This window comes from Pezoporus occidentalis, unplaced genomic scaffold, assembly GCF_034315485.1.
Source record: "Pezoporus occidentalis ecotype Australia unplaced genomic scaffold, CSIRO_AGI_Poc_V1 ctg32, whole genome shotgun sequence".
Lineage (NCBI taxonomy): Eukaryota > Metazoa > Chordata > Aves > Psittaciformes > Psittacidae > Pezoporus > Pezoporus occidentalis.
In genome coordinates, this window is record NW_026915158.1 from 1,963,474 (window position 1) to 1,985,455 (window position 21,982).

The 21,982-nt window shown below is 43.8% G+C and overlaps 1 protein-coding gene across 4 annotated transcripts in view; it reads left to right on the plus strand.

Moving 5' to 3' along the window:
- Positions 1–354: 354 nt before the first annotated feature.
- Positions 355–21,982, plus strand: part of GABRA5 (gamma-aminobutyric acid type A receptor subunit alpha5) — a 58,572-nt gene continuing 36,944 nt past the window's right edge. Inside the window, exons 1-5 of one of the 4 annotated variants that reach the window (XM_062628598.1) lie at positions 355–479; positions 1,805–1,957; positions 9,872–9,993; positions 11,805–11,872; positions 11,986–12,206. In XM_062628598.1, coding sequence (XP_062484582.1) covers positions 1,872–1,957; positions 9,872–9,993; positions 11,805–11,872; positions 11,986–12,206 — 497 coding nt within the window. In that variant the 5' untranslated portion in view covers positions 355–479; positions 1,805–1,871. The other 3 variants (XM_062628600.1, XM_062628599.1, XM_062628596.1) reach the window with 3 other exon arrangements.

The window sequence follows — 21,982 nt, forward strand, 5'->3', positions numbered from 1 at the left end:
GTCCAAGGTCAGGTTGGACGGGTCTTTGAGCAACCTGGTCTAGTGGAAGGTGTCCCTGACCATGGCAGGGGCGTTGGAACCGTATGATCTTTAAGGTCTCTTCCAAGCCAAACTACCCTGTGTTTCTACGGTACGTGTGTGCAAGGAGCTATACACCTGCAAGCCTCACCCGCTGCGTGAGGTGGCCGGGGCTCTCTCCGCGGGCTCTCGGTGCCCCCTGAGGAGCGCGGCGGTGGCTGCGGGAGACCCGTGCGAGGATAACGGGCGCTCCCGGGGCTCCTGCGCGGCCCCTAGGAGCGGGGTCCCCGAGGCCGCGCTCCCGGCCGCCGGCTCCTGGCGGGGGCGGTGCGGGCGCGGCGCTGCGGCGGGGCCGCGCCTGGCAGCGGCGGGGAGGCAGCGCCGCCGCTCCCGCTCCGCTGCCGCTCCGCAACTTTCGGGCAAAGACCGCCCCCTCGCCCTCGTCCCCCCGCCGGCGGCTGGTAAGAGCCCCGCTCGTCGCTCCGGCGGAGAGCGGCGGGGAGCCCTTGGCTGCAGCCCCCCGCGCCCCCACAGGCGGCCGCCGCTGCGCCCGGCGCCGCGCACATGGCTGCGGAAAACTTTGGCGGGGTCGGGTGGGGGGGAAGCCCGAGGGCAGCGCGGGGAGGGGATGGGAGGGAAGGGGAGAAGGGAAGGGGCAGCGGAGCGGGCGCGGCGCGGCCGAGCAGGTGCCACCCTCCGCGGAGCGGGCGGCGGCGGCGGCCGGGCAGGTGCGGGCGGGCCGGGGCTGCGCGTGTGCGGGAAGGAGCGGCAGCCCCACAGTGCGCGGTGCGGAGCGGTGCGGAGCGAACGGGACTGGACCGGACCGGGCCGGACCGGACGGGCGCAGCCCCGGCGGGAGGCTTTTGGTTTGGGATATTTGCCTCGTTGCGCCGGCGCGGAAGGGAGAGTAAGTTGCGGAGCGGTGTACCGCGAGGGTGTAAGGTTCAGGTGGGAAAGGCAAGCAGCTTCCCTCTGGGTCTGTTTTGGGGTTTTGCTTTGGGGGTTTGTGATATTTTTGTTTGTTTTTTTTTTTAATTATTATTTTTATTTGTTTGGGGTTTGGTTTGTTTGGATTTTTTTGGTTTTGTTTGGGTTGTGGTTTTTGGTTTGTTTTTTTTTTTTGAGTGCACAGGAGAAAACATTTGTGCACAGTGCTGAAATTGGTGGACTGATGGCTAAGGCAGGTATCCAAAAAGCGGCAGTCGCTGGAGCAGCTATATGACTGTCATTCTTCCTGCTAGCGTGAGGTTTATGTGCCTTTGCGAGGAAGGTCACTTTTCACTCCCCCCACCCCTTCCCCATCCCACCCTCTCTTTTGCTAAGCCGTGCATCAGCAGCATGAATTCCAAGAAGCAGTAGGTGTTTCTTGGCATTTCAACTGGGATTTTGGAAAGGGAAGCAGGGTATTTAATGGGAAAAAAATTGTGATGGAAGGAAAGGATGCGGAGGCTGCACACAGCCTGGGTTTGCAGGCGTCTGGAAGTTGTTGAAATAGGTAAAGGGTCGAAATTGGCATTTGAGAAATGGTGACTGTTTCATTAGTTGCTTGTATCACGGACGAATATAAGGGAAAACTGGGCCACTAAGAATTCTTCCTGGCTTGCACTTTTCTGTCAGCAGAAGGTAAAACACGTCCTTGAAGATATACAATTTTACATAAACAGCTGATGTTTACATAAGCCTAGATAAGTTTGTGAAAAACACAGCAGAAGATGCGGTGTTAGCTGAACCCGGCCATCCTGCTCTTTGTCCGTGCAATCATTTATCTTTTTTAATATTGTTGCAGCGTATGAACAAAGTGAGCAGCTGCACCTTCACCAAAGCAACCACCTGCGTTCCTCCTCTCCTCTGGAATGGACAATGGGAGTGTCTCTGGTTTTATCATGATCAAAAACTTCTTCCTCTTCTGCATTTCCATGAGTTTAGCCAGCCACTTCGGGTGAGTTGCCAGTTGCGTTTGAATTTTTGCTGTGGGCTTTTTTAAGGAGATGAAAAACCTTGGCTCCTGGTGCTGAACAAAACAAGCGGGCTTTGCATTTCATCTTAATGTGCTGGTGTCAGGGGGAAGGGAGCAATTTGTTTTCCTACTCAGATTTACTGTCTCGGATCGGTTCTTTATGCCCGTAATGCTGTTATGAGAAGGCTTGGGGAGAGAGGGGTGCACGGGGAGCTCAGACAACCAGGCCTGCACTGCTGAATGCTCTGACCTGTGGTGTTGCACAGCCAGGGGGCTGTGGTGCGATGAGGAGAGCTTGGACCTTCCCTCTCACCTGCCAGGTTACAGGGTATAGGCTGTAGTGCAAGGCTGCAACAGCAGGACTCAGAGCAGGCTGCTGGCTGGTGCAGGCTTTCTAGTGAGTAAGCTAAGATCGTGACTGCTCAGAGGGATGGCTGAGTTTGAAACTTGCTGGAATGATTAGCAATTGTGTTTCCCTAACGCATATAGCAAGGAATCCTGTTCCCTTATTTTTACTTTGGATGCTTTCCGGATGGTGATATTGTGAAAACTGCATTGAAGAAATACTCCTACTATAGCTCTTAGGGAAAAAAAAACCAAAACAACCAGACAATCAGAAACACCCTATTTATGTGTTTTTCTTAAACCCAGAGATCTTAACTTTCCAAAATCATGCTATGCAGCGGAATCTAGAAAAGGCATTTTGAAAGTGCTCTGGAAACGTAGGTTGATTCTTCTTTGTGGAGGAGAACAATCATTTATGATTTCACCAGAAAAAAATGAATCCTCCCAACGTGCTGATTCACAAGCACACCCATCAATTCCTTGCTATAAGAAGAAACAAAATGGAGATGCAAATCAGTTTCTGGTTTTCAAGCAAAATGATTTTTTTTCTCTAGATTGAAACTAAGAGAAAGACCAGACTTTGAGTGATGACTGTGTATGTCAGAAGCAAAACTTAGCCCTGTCGCCAGTGAGTGTCCAACGTGGGCAGTCAGAAGCCTGCGACTACAGCGGCTTATGTGAATAGTTGTAGGACTGCACACTACAAAGGATGCAGAGACCTGCACTCTGATGTATCCACCTTGGAAAATCTCAGCCCTGCTGTTACTGTGGTCTGAGGCAAAACTCTCCCTGGACTTTGTGATAGAAATGAACAGGGCATAGGTAGTGTGGGACCTGTTTAAAACTTGTCTTGACATGGTTGCAATTTGACAAAATATTACCATATTGAGATAATCTTGAGCACTATGACCTTAAGTACTTCCTGATGGACCATCGTCATTCGTGCTGAAGGTAGCACACTGCAATAGCTGAGCATGGCATGTTTGATGTGGGGTCTTTTAACTGTGTTACTTCTCTTACTGAAGGAAAGGTGAAGCTGCAAAGAGAAAAGAGAGTTTAACTCTCCCTTTTGACCCCAAACCAAATACTGAATTAAGTCCCAGTTAGGAATTGGCATGACCTGCAACCTGGCAGATAATCAGAACAGGACAGTTAGTTAGGGGAAACTAGGACACTTGTTTTCTGCAAGTTACTTAAAAAGCTTCTGTGCACTAAAATGAGATCATCACGTAACTTCCCCCTCCACCACCCCTTTTCTGATCTAGTAATTTTCGGCTGGACCTGCGGAGATAGGCAGCTCCAATTCGCTGCACCATTCACACACTGCCTTAAGGCTGAATTTTGACCCTGCTCAAAAGACAGGGGATGCTCCAGTGCTTCTGTTTCAGAGGCAGAAGCAGTTTCAAAGTGTAATTTGCTAAGTGCTTTGGGGCTGACTCTTCAGGACAGAGCAGTACAATTAACATGTAGGCTGGTATATTAACTGCAAGGATCTAATGCTGCTAATACTTGCTGTTGCTACCAGGTTCTTCTTTATTAGTTTTATCCATGTTTGGACTGCACCATTGCATTGCAGTGCATTTTTCAACGTGCTAGATAGAAGTGATTGGTCAAATGAGCACAAATTAAAAAAAAAAAACCTGTAGGACGTTATAGCTGAAGGCAGAGATTTGTCTACGATGCTCCATAGTAATTCCATATTTATATTAAAACATAAATACAGTTTTTGCTGATGTAGCCAAAGCCACATTGGGGGATTTTGATGCACAATGCCTGCTAAAATAAACAGGAATTATATATCTCAGTCTCCTAGGCTACTTCAGAAATCTCAGCAAAAGTCTGTGATTAATGTTTAACATAAATGTGGAATGACTATCGATAGCTCTCCACATCAACAGGCAGTAGTGAAAGACTGTAGGCATAGTTGGTAGAAGTTATTTAAAGAAAAATCACTGAATTAAAATTCAAAGATATAGATGAAATAAGAAGAGGATGTTAAGTCACCCACCATTGCTGGTGTAGCAGTTTTATGAGCCTACTGCAGAAAAAGTCCAGTGCAAGTCAAGGCTTTTTCAAGCTTGAATTCAGCCTTGAGTTCTATGATGTTCTAACGGGTTGAGGTATTTTGCTGAAGCATTTCAAGATAGTTCACAATTGTCTTGAAAGTAAACATTAATAATAGAGCTAGAGAATAAGTGAAAGTCAAATACAACTGTGAAGAGTGTTTTCAGATGAGACAAGAGTTCGATTCCTCATGGGCTCTTGTGGATCCCTGCAAGGGTGGACACCACAGGTGACTGCACTGAGATCAGCTTAAGACTAGGTAGCATGCAGCCAGCCCTACACTGGCTAACCTTACTGCATCCCGACTCTTTTTGCAAGCCCCAGACTGCCCAGAGGCACTTCTCTGGGGACACATTGGTGATGCGCAGTCCCTGTGCATTTGCGTTTTGGATGCACAACTTCAGAAATCTTTCTTGAGAGCCAAAACCAAGCAGAATGGATGTAGCTGGTGTACCCACAGTTTAGCTGTCATCTGCTAATAATGTTTATAATAGTAGAAACATGGAAAACAGAAGATCCCAATTAAATGTAGCCAATGCAAGACTTCTCTGTACACTGTAAGAATTCAGTCTGTGGTGTGTCTGTAGTTTCACATGCTTTTCCACTGCCTCACAGGCCTTATCACTAACACCATAGTCCTGCTGTTTGGGCTGAACATAACCTTTCCTCCAGGCTGTTGTTTCAAGTTAGTCTCTGCAACCCTAAGCAGTTAGTTCTGCTGGGTTATCCGTTTCCCTGTCATTCCTAGCAGGTGCTAGGGAGGTCTTCCTCATATTTTTAACATAGTTTTGTAAGAATTATCACCTCATTGTGCAGTCATGCTTGTCTGTTTATTTTTTTTATCCTGTTTTCTTTCCTTCTTCATGTCTCCAGCTAGTTTTTGAACCCATCAGATGATTTTAATAACTGGAAGACTAAGTGGGTACATGGAAGTGCTTGGAGGAGGCAGACAGGCATCAGTCAGTCAATCCCTCTGCCAAACAGAAAGCGACAGCTTCAGCATCTCTGTTTCACTTGGCCTCACACCTGGCCAAAATGCAGGTGTGTACCTGCAGGCCATCCAGCACGTGCTTGGTGCAGGACCAGCCCTGGCACACACACTGCCTGTCAGAGAAGCTGCAGGTCAGTGACCTGGCAAGCTGAGAGTATTGGAAGGTGTTTAATGACCCTGGGAGAAACTCAGGATATTGAAAGAGGTGTTAAGGTGCAAGGAGGACGATAAGACATAGCTCTGTGAAGAACAGGTTTTCATTACACTGCTCACAAATTACTTGTGGGTAGTAAAATACTGCTCTTGCTAAATAAAAGAATTACATTATTCTTTAAGGATCTGCAAAGACCATTACATTCTCATCATTTCACTCAGTCCTCTCCTCTGTCCTAATCCAGTGTGAAAGAATTGAATCTTCATTGCACAAATTCACAAAATACCAGCCGTTTTAGATCTCAAGAATCTGTAAGAAAGGGATGGCAAGAAGCTAACTTAGAAAAGTAAATCTATTTCCTTTGATGTCTGGCCAGCTGGCAGTATCCAAAAGTGTGCAAGTGCATTCTCCGCTGCCTTTTCCACAAACTGTTAATTTGTCTGAAGTTCTGGTATAATTCCAATCCTATTAAAGCAAGTTATTGGAAACTCTGCTTTTAAGACAGTGAGAGAGAAAAATACCACTTCCAATAGTGAAATAGTCCTTACAGTGTCTCTTGCTTTTTTTAAAAATGAGTTTTTTGGAAAAATGTAATATCTACTGTACGTTTTCCTTTTATTACAGCTAAGCTATGAGTTGTACATGTCATGATTTTGACTAGATGGCAAAAAAGGACAGTGATGTTTAAAATGGTAAACAATTAACTCGTCAGAAAAGATAGCTGAACGTCTTCCAAGAGTTATTACATTTAACACTGATGGGCCCCTTCTGTGGCTTCTGATTTTTTCAGTCACCCTGAAATTGCAATATTAAGTAAGTGTGATGAGAAGTACTCCTGGTTGGTTTAGTTTATGTTCACTAATGAGCTTTAAATGCAGTTATCTTTGAATTTTCTCATTTTCCTAAGGTGCTTTTCTAGGTTTATTTTTATTCATAACTGAAGATGTCTGCAAGGAAAACATCTTCGGTTGCAGAGAGGCAATAACATGCTTACCTACTAATATGTTGATAAAACCTAATCTTTAGCTGTGTGGCAATAATTAGTTTAGGATATCACACATTTTCTTTCTGTTCTTAGAGCTATAGTATCTAATATATGTGTGTAAGCTTGCAGGGACAGTTTAAAGGTCTTACGTCATAAAAGACAACCTCAGCACTTACTCCAAAACAAGCATTTTGCTAGCAATCTCAAAAATAGAAATTAAACGTCAACTTTTCTGTGAAAGAGAAAGTAACATTTGCATTAATAGCAAACAGGAACCCATTTACAAATGCAACTTCACGTAATACTGACATTTCATCGAAATTCAGCATCAGATGCTATCTTTTTCGGGTGAAGCGGTCTGCCAAATATAAATTGGATTGCAGTTTTGCTGCAGACTCTTTTTATGAGTCTTCACCCTAGTTGTTTCTCTGCCTTTTTCCTGTATTAATTAGCTTTTCTTGTGGAGATATAAAAGTATTTCAGTATTTGAGATGTGCATACTATTCTTGTGAAAAATATATATAGCTGAGATAGATAGAAAGAAGCAGCATTGATTACTACTGTTAGATTCAGAGGAGCAGTTGTGAGAACTAAGTATATTTTGTCCCATCCCCACAAAAATAGTTCAATGGAAATCTTCCCTCTGAGTTCAACTGGCTTTGAATTCAGCCATAAGCACTAAAAATAACAAGCTTTTTCAAGAGCAGAGAAACTAGTGAAGCTTTGTGCCCTCAGCACTGTACCTTTGCAATAATCCTGGCTCTGCATTTGGCATCCCTTGTTCCCATCTCCCATTGCAACACCTGCATTTTACCTCTGTGGTTCTTTTCTCCCAGGACCTTTCCTAATCACCCTGCAAGTCTCCTCCATATCTCTTAATTAGCAGAGAGGAGGTGGGCTGGTTTTGCTGAGGCTGTTTCTGAGCTACATGCGTGCTGACTGGCCCAGTCAGTGAGCCAGAGGGAATAGATGACTGCTGACCTCACATTTTTACTTAATGAGGCACTAATTTAGATTGCTCTCCCCTTGTCTAGTCACTGCTTCTCATGAAACTTGTAGGAATGAAATGAAGTTTGATCTCTCCGCTTCTTTGTCAGATACATTGGAAAATGAGAACGGGTTCCTCAATTGATAGGGTAAAGCAGGCAGACAGCATGATGCTTATCTCTTTCTTATGAAAGAACAAAAAAAAAAAAAAGAAAGAAGCTAAAATAAACGAGGAAAGTTTAAAATAGTATTCTAGGATTTTACCAAAGAGTTAGTTATGGTCACTGCATATGAAGCACCTCTGTAACTTCTGTCTGCCATTTGTATTCATTAGGCTGGTACTTGTAAATATTCACCTTCATGTAGTGAATCCCTTTGATTATGATTGACAGAAAAATATACAGTCTTTTGTCTTGAATGGTCTGGTGTGTAAGGATGTCTAATGTTTCTGTAACCAGGTTGCATCTGCTGGAATAATATCTTTCATTATAGTCAAACATGTCTGTGATGTTGGCTGCCTCAGTTACTCACTAAAGGTTCTGCTCACAGCATAGAAAACGGAACAAATTTGGTCTTTTGACCTGATGGCCTGAAGAGTGGGTGAGATTTGTGGCTATGTCTCCACCTGCAGCAAAGGGGAGCTCCTTGGTGGCCTGGGCTCTCCAGTCTTGAGCTTTTTGAGGGTCACAGCAGTCCTGATGGCACTCGGGTTGTGAGGAGCCTCCTCTGCCAGGCGTTTTCACGTGCTTTGGCATTCCTTATAATTAGGCCCATGTTGCCACTGCCCAGCCTTTGTTCCTCTGAGAGGCTTTGTGATCTTTTCCTTTTCCAGCAGAAACACACAAGCTGTAAATGGAACAGGTGCAGGACTGGGGGTCCCCATGTCTTCAATGTGCCCACCAGGAGCTCATCCTGAGACAGGTCTTGAGTCACTAAAATTTCCAGACCCATCTCATGGGTGTCAGCGAGGTCCCGTTACTGTAAACCTTGAGCAGGTTAAACCAGGTTGAGGTCACTTGCCTTTCTCTGTATAAAGCGTGTTCTGCTAGGTAAGCTGAACGCATGTGTTACAAGCATTGTGCAAGGAAAGCTGTTCAGAGGGGTGCTTTGAGGTTCTCTATTTACTGATTTATTTCTCTGGGGACTGTTAGTAAATAAACATGGATTTTTAAGTTTTTTTTTTCTCTCTGGGTGACTAGTTCATGTTGAGTGCCGGTTGTTGGAGTGTGATTCCTCTCTGCTGGCAGGGTGCATGAGGCAGGGTACGGTTCCTAGTGGGATGACATGCTCTGTCACAGCTGGAGCATTTGTTGCCTGTTTCAGCAGAGACTGAAACTTGAATAAGCACCGAGTGTGAGCAGACTTGCTATCCTGAGAGATGGTTGTTGCTAGCTGCAGGTGAAGCATGCTTATGGATAAACTTAAGCCTATGTTCTTTTGGTGGGCAAAGGCATCACTAGGCAGAGGATTCTCCTGAGCATCTTTAAATGAAAATCAAATGGACTTAAAAATATAAATTATAGTTGTACTCTTGAGCTGTGAGCAGCTTACTATGTCTAAGCCATGTATAAAATGTTGAAATAAAGTTCGTAATAAAACAAATTTGGCCTAAAAGATATGGAATGAGGACCACTATACATTGCTGTTATTTTCATACTACAAGGGAGGACTAATTTAGGCAAAAGAGAGAGGAAGAATGAAGAACTGTGTTTTCTGTACTGCAGTTACATGTTTTTTCAGATACCCCAGTGATCTGGGCTGGGATTTTTTAATGCAGTGGGAGTTGTTATCCTCAAATAAATTAAATAAACTGGAAATTAGAAGCTGTTTGGCATGTAAGGATTAAAGGCTACCTTCAGGCACACTTGAAGCAGTGTCCCCAGGCAAGCCAGTGCTGCTCGTGCAGATCCCCTGCCTGCTGATGCAGTTCCCAAAGACTGGAGAGCTAACCCAGTGGAAAAGCCAGTCACAGCTTTTACTGGTGCTGTGAGCTGACCTTACTCCTTTCAGGGAATGAAGACATGCTAGCACTTGGGAAGTGGTGAGACTGAAGTGGGGCAGAGCAGCACAAGGGATTGGGGTCTCCCTGTGCCCTACAGCAAGATGGCCAGTGGGCTTAGGTGTACTCCGATCCAGTGCCCCAGGCCTTTACCTCCATGGCGTGGGCCCATCCTTAGGTCCTCCTCCTCCAGGGAGAGCTATTTATGATTGCTTATAGCAGTGATAAAATCACTGCAGCTCCACATACTGCTCAGCTGGAGCGGCAAGAGGGGGCAGAGGCTCGATCACAAAGTGACCTTGAGACTGAAGCCCCTTGAGGCTGGCACAGCTTTTGACTTGGTTTTTCTTTTCTTCATTTGCATAAAATAGCTTCTCACAAACGCCAACAGCATCGGGAAAAGAGGACGCCAATGATAACATCACTATATTCACCAGGATCTTGGATGGTCTGCTGGACGGCTATGACAACCGTCTGCGCCCGGGACTGGGAGGTAGGATAGCGCGTTCACTGTGGCCAGGCCTCCACCATGCAGGACTATTGTCTACATGATGCCCTCCCACATGGGTACCTGCTCTCAGCATGGGCCTTGAAAAGGGAGTTGTATTTTGTTAGCTAAACGAAGCCTAGAAAGTAGATTTGTCTCCTGGCAAATGGGATGCAATACAAAGGTCACTGAAAGTTGTTGTCTTTCAGTCATTGAGGTCATCTGATGTTGCATTAGGAGAGCATGTGTGATGCATTTTTCTGTAATTGAATACAGTTTGGGTTTCTTTTCTTTCTGGTACTCCCTCAGGTGAGTGAGATGGTGCTAGCAGGTTGCTGCAAGGTTCCTGCACTGGTCAGCATGTATAAAATAATGCCAGTGGCAAAAATCAGTTAAAAACAGATCCCCAAATCATCCATTTTTAGACAGCAACGGGAAATCTATATTAATATGTCATTTTGGTAACCTCTAAAGCAGTTATTTTAAAACCATACATGTGAATAGTTGCTTGCCATGCTAACCTTGTTGAGCCCTCCTTACAGCTCTCTATCCCCCAGATTTCTCTCATCTCCTATGCATGTGTAAACCATCTGTTATGTTTTTTCTTGGCCCTTTTTTAATCTGGCTACCCCCACCCCTTCCTCTTGTGAGACCAACACATTGCTTTCATCCCTTTCTCTCCTTCTCCTCTCACTTTACACAGAGATGCTTGAAAATAGGGCTCCATGCTCCTATCTTATGTAACGAACTTCTGAAATTTCTGCCCTTAAATTAAATTAGTCCTGGATTTGAAAAGATGCCAGAAAGACTTAGAGTTTTGTGGATTGAATTAATTTCACCTAACTTTGGACATCTGTAATATAGATGGATGAAGTTGGGCAGATCACCCAAGCCAGTGGAGGGAAATAGGTCCTTCCGAGATACTCTTCATCTCATCCTATAGTAGGTAATGAATATATGCCAGTAATATGAGCTGACAGCCCAGAAAGCCAAGCACATCCTGGGCTGCATCAAAAGAAGCGTGGCCAGCAGGTTGAAGGAGGTGATTCTCCCCTTCTTGGTCTTATGAATGAATACTGTGTTCAGCTCGGGGGCCTCCAACGCAAGAGGGACATCGACCTGTTAGAGTGAGTCCAGAGGAGGGCCATAAAGATGATCAGAAGGTGGAGCACCTCTCCTGTGAAGGCAGACTGGTGGAGTTGGGCTTGTTCAGCCTGGATAAGGCTCCAGGGAGATCTTATAGCAGCTTTCCAGTACCTAAAGGGGACCTATAAGAAAGATGGAAAGGGACTCTTCATGGAGGCATGGTGATAGGACAAGGGGTAATGGTTTTAAACTGAAAGAGGGTATATTTAAATGAGATGTAAGGAAGAAGTTCTTTACTGTGAGGGTGGTGAGGAACTGGCACAGGTTACCCGAGAAGCTGTGGCTGTCTCATCCCTGGCAGTGTTCAAAGCCAGGTTGGATGGGGCTTGGAGCAACCTGGTCTGGTGGAAGGTGTCCCTGGCCATGGCAGGGAGGTTGAAACAAGATTATCCTGCCAACCCAAACCACTCTGTGATTCTGTGTTCAAAACCTGCCAGCCAGAGGAATGGCACCCTTTATGGGCCTGCTTCTTTCCACTGATTATAAGAAGAGAGCCTGGGCTCCCAAAGGTTGATCACTGCATTTAATCAGGGATTAGATTCCTCCTCAAACATCTTTAATTTCAAGCTTTTGGGAATTTTTGAATGATCCAGAGTTAATAGAGAAGTGCATCTCCAGCACATATTTGCATCTTAAAGCAATTCCTAATGCAGAGCCTATATTTATTACAGAGAGAATAACTCAGGTGAAAACAGACATCTATGTTACCAGTTTTGGTCCTGTGTCAGACACCGAAATGGTAAGTTTGAGAGTGTGGTTGCCAGATCCCCTGTATCTGCTTTGCTAAAGTTGTTTTTGGAACCACTGCTCCTATTCAGATCCTGCAATACTTCTAGTGTTTCTTTGTGCCAGGAATACACCATTGATGTTTTCTTCCGACAAAGCTGGAAAGATGAAAGGCTGCGATTCAAAGGACCTATGCAACGCCTCCCTCTCAACAACCTGCTTGCCAGCAAGATTTGGACCCCAGACACTTTTTTCCACAATGGCAAGAAGTCTATTGCTCACAACATGACAACCCCAAACAAACTTCTGCGCCTGGAGGATGATGGCACTCTGCTGTACACTATGAGGTAATAACCACAATCGATCTCTTCTGATGCTGATTCCCAACTAGCTTTGCAAATGCTTGTGGAGAGTGTCACTTCCCCCACTCCTAGTAGAGCCGGGCAACCAATCTCTCACACGTATTTATGTGAATATCCAGAAAAATGGAAAACATAATCACTGCCTACAAGTACCAATTAATTTGTAGCTTCTGAATACTGCTAGTGCTTAAATATTTCCTTTGATTAAATCGAAGGCATATTCTCAACAGATTTGATGACACAGTCCAGAGTTTTTTATGAAGATCTGTTCTCTTTTGCTGTTTGTATTTGCAGCTGCAGTGTTGATTACAGGAGAACTGTCTGCAAGACCAGGAACTATCTTGTTTGGGGCAGTACATCTTGAACCCTTGGAGTTTTTATTACTATATTTTCAATTTCCCTAATACTGATAAAAGGCAAATCATCACAGGGATAAATGAAATAAGCTAGGAGCACTGTGAAGCTTCTTTCCTGAAAACAAAGCTGGCACATTATATTGGCAGAGAAGCAAATTGATGTCTCAGATCTTCAGAGTCATGCTCCTCATCTGTCTAGAGGATACTGTCAAGCTTCATCATTGTATAACCTCGATATAAGATATAATATCAGTGATGTTAGAGGATTGCCTGAAATTCTTCTCAGGCCAAATCCCACATTGGTATATGGCAATTTGCTCATTCATGCAATTAGCCTGTAGTAATTAAGGCTGCTGTCTACCTTCAGTAGGGTTTTCTCCAAGAGCGTAGTCATACAGATAACATGTGAAAAAGAGATGAAAAGAAAAACCTTTTCTTTTCAAAATGTAATTCTGAGCTTTTCACATACAAGGCCAGAGTAGTGCCTGAAACCTAGCAGAGGACTGAAACTCCATCCCAGAGGAGCTTTAAGTTAGGTGCTGAGATGCCTGGCATGTCAGCAGGCAGCTCCCAACAAGGGGAGAAGGGAGCTGAGTTCCCACTGATGCCGGTGTTCTGTGGAGCAGAGCCAAAAGCCACCCAGTGCAGCACACTGGGGAGGCGATCCCTGAGCTCACTCCTGGGGAGCAGTGGTTAAGACCTGTTGGGGCTCAAGGGTATTATGCTTTCATACACAGGCACCTAGAGCTTCCCAGATTTGACTTCAGGAGTTTTCATCCTTACTTATTTATTTAGGCCTTATCCTTAAATCCCTTTTCCTGAAAGGAAAACAGATTTAAGAGAGGTAAGGCATCCTTATGTAAGTCCTTACAGTGTTCAACTGTCACAGTTGTAAGTGCACCAGCACTAAAAACACTTGGAAGTGACCGAACTCATATCTAAAAGAAGGGGAAAAAACCCCAACCCTTAGTTTTCTCATCTACTATGTGTATTCCTGTTCTTACTAGCCCCAATTTAGTGATCTCTGCAACAATAAACTGAAATAATGCAAGGGGATTCACACATGCATAAATGAATACAAGTCAGAATAACTATGAGAGAAACTTATTTTCACAAAAATATTTGTAATGCTGACCTTAAAACCAGTCTCACTGCTGTTTCAACTATACCAGTACTACTTCAGAGACTGCTGCAGAGGCAGTTCCCTTTTATCTGTGTAAATTACCCAGTAAAGTCCAGACAAAGTAAGTAAAGTCCAGATAAGGTAAGTAAAGTCCAGATAAAGTAAGTAAAGTCCAGGTCAGGCTTGCAGTCAGCCTGGAGCAAAACATTATGTTGCGTGGTGGATTTGCAGCTGGCATGTTATTTCTGCACAAGCACTGGGTTTTGCAGCATTAAAGAAGTGCTGTGAAGCACTGATTCATGAGGCAGTGAGCTGAGCCACCCCAGGCAGCACAGCAAGACCTAGCAAGCAAGACCTGGATGTGCTCGCTGCTGAATCTGAGTTATGCTGTAGAAGGGCCTCTCTTGTGACTACGGCAGAGTATTGTCACTTTAGGTGCCACAGGCTATAGGTATATTGAGGAAAAGACATTGCCCTGCTCAGCATATGGAGCTGGAGAATAATTTGGGTTTGACACAGACTTTCTCATCATCCCACTCAGTTCCTTTTCCCCTCGTTTTCACAAGGGAAATGCTCTTTGGGATTGATGTTTTCATAGGCTACAGAAAGGCAAGGAATGCTTTTGCAACCTAAAAAAAAACATGCAGCATAACTTCTTTTTTTTTTGTTTTGTTAGAGTATTGTGTGTGAACGTGCATGTGTGCAAAGATAAATTCCCACTAGCCATGATGTATGTGATAAGAAATGTAGCGCAAAGCTTTTTAGAGAGCTTGCCTTCTACTATTGCAAGTAATAACTTTAAAAATAAAAGAGTGTCTGTGCTATTCTGCTTAAACACAAGTCAGGGGGCTGCTTTTGTAATGTGCATGGAGCTGTGCCACTTTAGGGATAGCAGTTTTTTGTGATGGGTGTTTCAGCAGCATGAGTGACACTCTGCTGCGAGGTGGCTTGAGGATCCCATCCTGACCTATGCAGGGGTGGCTGTGACATGCAGCCAGTCCTTTCAGCTGACTTTGCATGTTACCAGTGAAAGTAACAGCTCAACAGTGCTGCCTAGGATAGCTCTTTGTGAGAAGGTAGGCAGCACTGGCTTTTTGAGGGGAGAGCTGCTTGTCTCAGCAGTGGTGCGCTGGTTGAAGGTACTAGGTCTTACCTGGGTCTTCAGCCCCATCTCCTGTAGCTCCCAACAGGCTTACTGAGTTCTCAAGATCTGGGGATGGGGAGACAACCCTCTGTTAGCTCTGCATTCCCCTCATTTCCAAGGAGGAATTGCAAGCTTCCCAGACTGTACGTAGGAGTAATCTGTGCCGGGAGGATTGGACCCTCTGTCATTGACGAAGATGCCTGAATTGCTTTTGCAACCTTGCATCTGGCTGCCTGAATGAAGAGGAGGAAAGCAGCCAAGCCAATGCTGACCTTCCATCTTATTTGACTTCCAAATATACCAAGTATGATCAGCTGAGCAAACTTCCAGCTTTAGCACTTGTCAGTACATACGTTTGCATGATACATGTGTTTACTTTGAAAGAAAAATTTATTCTTTGCATATTGCATCGGGTGAGACATTGTCTAGGTCAGAAGTTAATGGGATATATTTTGCTAGGGAAATCTGACGAATGAGCTTCTAGGTACATGTACTATTAAATCCCTTCTTCATGGATCTAGGAACGCAACATGCTCTTTAGACAGATATCATAGGCAGCAGCACTCTCTGCAGGGAACAACTTAATAATTCTGTTTGTCTTTGATTTGGTAGGCCTTATTTATTTAATTTTACAAATGATACACAGATGAATCTAATGTTGCAAATTCTGTTTTTGCCCCTAGAGGGGGGTGTTGTCTGCATCTCCACTTTTATTTATTTTTTGTTTTCATTAAGAGCGCCCTGGTAAAAAAAGCACTAGCAAATAAGCTTCATATTTCAAGAATCTGTATCGAAAACAGCTTTGTGAATGAAGGCAAAAATTTTTACTCTTTCCCTTTAAAAGCTTAAAATATATTTAGTCTTATCTGAGAAATAAATGTTGTAAAAAGCATAAAATTGGCTCATTCCTTGAAACTATTCTGAAAAATGGGAACAGTGATTTAAGCAACCTTTCCAGGCTAAGAAGAAAGCCAACATGTCTCAGTGAGCTGCATTTTTTTCAGTCAGTTGGAACTGGGTGTAAAGACAGAAGCTTTGATAAACTTTGCTGTAGAATGCCAGAAAAAACGCTTCAGAGAAACCAGAAAAGTCTGAAGTAGAGCGTGCTCCCTATGGCTAAACCGTTGGACCATAAATTAACTTTTCACTAGCAGCTCATAGGCATTTTTAATGATTTTCTATCAGCTTGTAGGTATTGAAAAATCTGTGTCATCAGAAGGGCTAGGCTCCTTAGAGCCCCATTCTCGCTATCATTTTGAAAGGACCCCAGGCCCCTTTTGCTACCAGTAGGACTGCCAGTCATCTGATATAATCTGTCCATGGTTCTGTATCCGAAGAGAATGCAAAAAGGTTTTTCCATGTTATGGTGACTGAAGGTTGCCAGAGATCCTGAGAGTGTTTGCAGTTAAATCTGTCCCATTGATCTTCACATACATAATTTATCAGCTGGAGACTGCAGACATCTGTCAGTATGGTGTTAAGGAGGTACAAAATCTTTAGTACAGCTCTGAAATACTGTTATTTTACCATTCTTGGGAGTTATTTAAAATTCAGCAGTGTGTAGGATGCCACTTGGTGGCACTTGGTGGCAGCAAAACCACGCTGCTTGCTGCTCTGGAGCGCATGCACAGGCTTCAATCTATGCTGAAAACACTGTTTCTTATATTAGCGCTGGGCATTAAAATTTTATGTGCAAGTGTACACATGTCCTGGATGCATGTTAGCACAAAGTCTGCGCTTCTGTGAAGCACTTGATTAGCAAGCTAACCATTTTATGCTGTAGAGCTATTAATTATAAAACCAGTTGACTGGAAGATAACGGTGCTGCTTCCAAAACTTCAGCCAGCAAATCTACACTTTAAAATGAACCCTTAGTTTTCAATCAGCCAGCCGTCTAGATGGGAACATTTCTGTTCAATTTGAATATGTTGCTTTTATTTCAGAGGGAATATTTAATTTATGCATCCATTTATATTTACATAAAGGAATCTGTCAATGCTTTTGGGCATTGTGTAAATATTATAAAACTAATTAGGAGCTATCAAGCCATACAAATACACATTTCTTTTCCCCTGTTAGACTTGCTGCCTTTTCTTTTATATTCAAACTTCAAACTGCCTGAAGCTGGAAGAAAAATAATTTCTTCACATTGGGCTGAATCTCGCAGAGTTATGAAAAACTGCTGTGGTGGCAAGGACTCTCAGCTGCTTTTCATCAATTCAGATTTTGACAGAGTGAGAGAAAATAGGGATATATGAAATGAAGGGCCCTTCCCTGAGGATAGCAGCAGGATTCTTGTTTTGACACCAAGCCTATTGGTTCCCATCTCTCTGCTTTGATTGCACATTGCCCCATTTCTCACAAGTTGTCCTTCTAGGAACCAAGATTTGTTGTTTTGAAAAATCCATGGCTGGAGTTACCCACAGGGAGAGAAAGGCATCAGAGGAGGCTGTGGTGTAATACATTCAAAACACGATCACAACCAGCCCAAATATAGTACCTATGTAGAATGCGTGACAATAGCCTATTCTGTTGGTAATAAAAGTGGGCAGAGTGCCGCAGAGATCTCCATTGCAGAGATGGGAACTCACACAGCAAGGGCAGAATTGATCAAAAGACAAAACCCAAACCAGAACCAGCCTGCCCTTGGATGATGGAGGTGCTTGCCCATACTTTGAGGCGTTACAAAAAGTCCAGCTTTAGTTTCGAGTCTGTGCTGAGCACAGTCAGACCCAGCTTTCCCTTAGGGTTAGCTGGTACAATTTCTGCCAGATGTGTTTATAAGAACAAACCAGGAAGGCCAGCCTGATGTCCTGGGTATACACGGAGGGGATGGGGTGACTGAACAGAAACCGGAAGGAAGCAGTGCCCTGAAGTGTACCCCAAAGCACCTCTAGGAGAGCATATCTGCTTTGGTGACTCTGCCTTTGCCCAAATCTGCAGACAGGTCCCAGCTTCTGCAGCTGGGAACTTTGGAAGTATCTGATAGATACTGGAGAATTGTTAGGGCTACCCCATCTTTTTTTATTACCAGGGGAAGATAACACTACAGTGAGCTCCCTAGACATTTCACTTAGACTGAAATTAAAATTTTCATCTGTCTAATTGCAAATACTGTCCCCTGAAGTGTATTTATGTTTGTGCTCAAACGTCAGACTGCCAATGAGTAATCTGAAATATACTGTGGTGGAATGCACCAGGCAGGATGGGTGGTATTAACCTCAGGTAATATTACTCATCTGTAGTGTTGATGGCTGCAGCTGAGCCTTTTGGCTCAGAATTGCTTCCTGTGCAGGGAGAGACTTTTTAAGGAGTTAGGTATCTGCATTATTTCTGCTGTCTGCTTTAGTATGAGAGATGATACACTCTTTCCACTTATACTTTAGGGGGTTCCTGTTTTTTTTCACAGTGGCAGAAATAGGAGCATAGGGTAACTGCTGTTAGTATTGATGTCTGTGTTTAGTCATGAGTCCCATGCTACTTGCTTATTTCCATTAGTGTTTCCCACCCCTGTATTCATGTAGCCTGGAGATGGGTAGTGTGCCGGCTGCCTACAGCTATGAGATGTTCTGGCCAGAAGGTGGTCCTGTAGCTGTGTTGTGGAGGACTTGCATAGCTTCTCCATGCAACATAAAGCCCAAGGTTGTGCACATGTGAGTGCATTTAAATTGGGTTCAGTCTTCCACTTTTGTCTAGGTGGATGTAGGAGGAAATATAGTGCAAATTTGGAGAAGCTCAAGAAACCCCAATAAATTGCAAACCTTCCTTTGCTTGTTTAGATGAAGGGAAGAGCCCATAGCATGTTGGTGAGGAAAGGGGTGTTTAGCGATGGATGCCAGAGGCCAGCTAGCTGTTGGTGGTTTCCAGGTACCTGTGGCTGAGTCAAGAGTGGATGATCACAAGATGCATTTGAGGGCTTAGGTAAGATAGGGTTTTACAAGAAATGGGAGTAGAAGGGTTTTGGAGAGCGGGATACTTGGTACTGATGATGGTCACTTAGGAATAACTAGAAGGTACTGCAGGTTTGGATATAGATATCTGAAGTGGTCAGAAAGTAAAAGCATGTATTTGAGGAATAAAGGGTTTTAGGGAGGCACTAGCAGTGTCTGTTTCTAGTCTGTTGTCTACTCTGTCCTGTAGAAGTCTTAAGATTTTGCCTCAGTTAATTTCTAAGAGATCTTATTGTGTTAATTTATCTTACATTGATGTTTAGCCTGACGTTACATTTTCTGCTGTTAAATTAAAATTTCCTGGAATCGCATACACCAATTGGTATCTTACAGTCATGTTTATATCACTCAAAAAAATCCAAACTGTTACTTCTATGTAGTTGCTCCAAATTACGAAGTAAGTCTTTTTCACCAGGCTCTAGCAAAAATCCTGAGGTTGTGTTCATTATATACACTATATTCAGTATAAAAGCCTAGGAAGAATTTCTGCAAGCAAGGCTGGCCTTCCCTTTTAACACTCCTGCCAGGAATTTGGGCCAGGAAACTTCGGGACCAGAAGGGATAATAAAACCCCAGATTATCTTAATGGCTCTGTCAGACTTCATAAGGTTGTCTCATTGCTCCACAGTCATCTCTTCAATGCACTCATGTGTCCTGTCCATGTAAAAAAAATCAACTATGTTTTGAATCAGAGATTCAGCTAAAAGATAAGGGAAATTAGCAAAACTTTCTTAATCAAAGTAATAAACACTATGTTTTTGCCATTAAATGTGCATCTTAAAATCGTCAGCTATGCAAATTGATTTTAGCATCAATTGAACCACTATCTCTAGGTTTGCTTGGTCCAGTGGTAGAATATGTATTTCACCCATCCTATGTGATTTCGCTTTTCTGTCTCTTCTGAAGCTGTCGCCGAGCTGACCTCTGTAGGCGCAGCTCCGTCATCTCCAATTGCATGCAAGGGCACAGGGGTACCTGACTTGGGGAAAAAAGGACCCCACTGATTTTTATAGGAACAGGAGCTCCCACCCAGCTGCATTACTGCATCTTCATCCTGGGGAAATCTGGGTGGACAGGAGGAGCAAGTATATTGTTGAACATAGTTTAGCATGGGGACAATCAAATGTCACAAGGAGATTCACTTCTTCTGTCAGGTTGCACTACAGCAAACAGGTGCTTAATGCTGTAGCAGATGCTAGCACTGGTGATGTTATAAATAGTAAACAGATGGTAAATTGAGGCCTGTTTAGTCACTGTTTATGGTGTGAAAAAACTGAGGGATCAGAGGACTCTTTCTCTGAAGCGACAAACGTCCACAGCCTGCCCCTTTACCTGTCACTTTACAGCGGTATTGATCAAGAGCATGTAGCAAGGCAAAAAACCCCAGGTAATAATGTTCTGCTTGGATGGCTAAACAACCCTCTCTGTTACCGATAGGGGTACATACAAATAGGCTTATGCCCATTTTTTCCTGTGAAAGAGGTTATTGTCAAATCGCTTGAGGCATGCCCCTTTCACACAGAGGTGTGGCATATTGAAGTTACACAAAAGGCAGGGTGAGTGGTGACCGGGGACATGGACATAGAAACGTGAGGTGAATAAGAAGAGTCTGGGGTTAAAGGTGAGTGGCTGAAAGGAAACTGTGGTGGGATGTTTTGGAGCTCTAGGTCATCTATCTGAACTGTGGAAAATAACCAAGGTTTTTAGCACTGTATTTAATGTTGTGAGATCATAATCCCTCCTACCTACCCCCTCATGTCTGTGCATCCCAGTGTAGATGTGAGAGAGCCCAGGTGAGCTGGTACTGCTCACCCAATGCCTCATTACTTTTTAAATCCAGCTCATTTTTCTTTGTAGAAAATGCCACATGCAGTTCTGTGCCTGTCCGTGCAAATGTAAAGGTTGTGTGAGCTGGGAGGAAGGAAGTGTGCCATGTCCATCACATGGCCTTAGCCTCCATCAGCTAGGGTGCCTGGGAGAGCCTTCTGTGATCCCTTCATCCTCATGTGCTTGGGTTTTCCCCCGCTGAAAGCAAGGGTCAGATGACACCTTGTGTGGTTGGGTAGCAACAGACATTGACGTCACTGGCTGGTCCTGCCAGTAGCTGGACTTGCCTCTCTTGAGAGCCAGGGAGAAGCTCATAGTTCAGTCTTACACAGCACTTCAAGAACAATTTTATTTATTGCAGTTAGCACATAGTAGAACATGCTGCCAAAGGGTCATGCTGAGAAGAGTATAGTCAAAATGTGTAGCATGTGCAGACTTGGGGAAATGTGTGGCAGGGCATAAAGAAGTGTGGGCTGGTTGAGGTGTTATCATTTCACCTGCATCTACAACTGCATCGGCTTCTCAGCATTGCTAGTACTAGTTAGATTTGCGGGTTTTAATTCATGAATTCAATAAAAATAGAAACTACAGCAGAGGAGAGATTTGAAGGCCTTTCTCATGGCTGTCAGGGAGACCTCGTCATGGGCAAAGGACGAGCAAGGAGAGAAAGCTTATAGATCTTTTTAAGTAAAACTACCAAGTAGATGGGTATGATACTGTACTATAGCATGCATAGCTGCATAGCCATATTGATCCAAAATTTCTTTAGGAAAATAAGGTTTGTAGACAGAGAACTTAGAGAAGGAGTTGACTGCTGAAAAGCCTGTTTTCTTTTACTGCACCAGTTAGTTGGATAAAAAGCAGAGCTGCTTCCAGCAAGTTTTACCTTGCATATGGACTTCATTAGACACATCTCAGCTTTTGAGATCAGTCCTGTCCACCTCAGATAACCTACTTTTCAGCACAGTTAATCTAGGCAATTAAAGCCTTGTTTTCTCACTTCAGCATAATCTATGCTAAGGATTGGTTTGCTTAAAATGAGAGTTTTGCTATCGGGTACACTTATACATCTGAATTACACATTCACAGCTTACAGAAACATCAGTAACCAGAGCTCTTCAAAGCACATTTTGGTATCATATAAAAAAAATAACATGACTGCTACTGCTGAACCCAGGACAAGATAATATAGCTCATTATCCTAAGAAAGTCCGAAAAAGGTACTCTCTTGGTAGAGTGGTTATGAAGGAAAAATGGGCTAAAATTTCTGCAGACAACTTAGTCCAGATCCTAGTTTTATTCTGTTCTGTGTTTGCTTTATATGGTGGATTCCAAGGAAATGAGTGTATAACCAGCGTTAC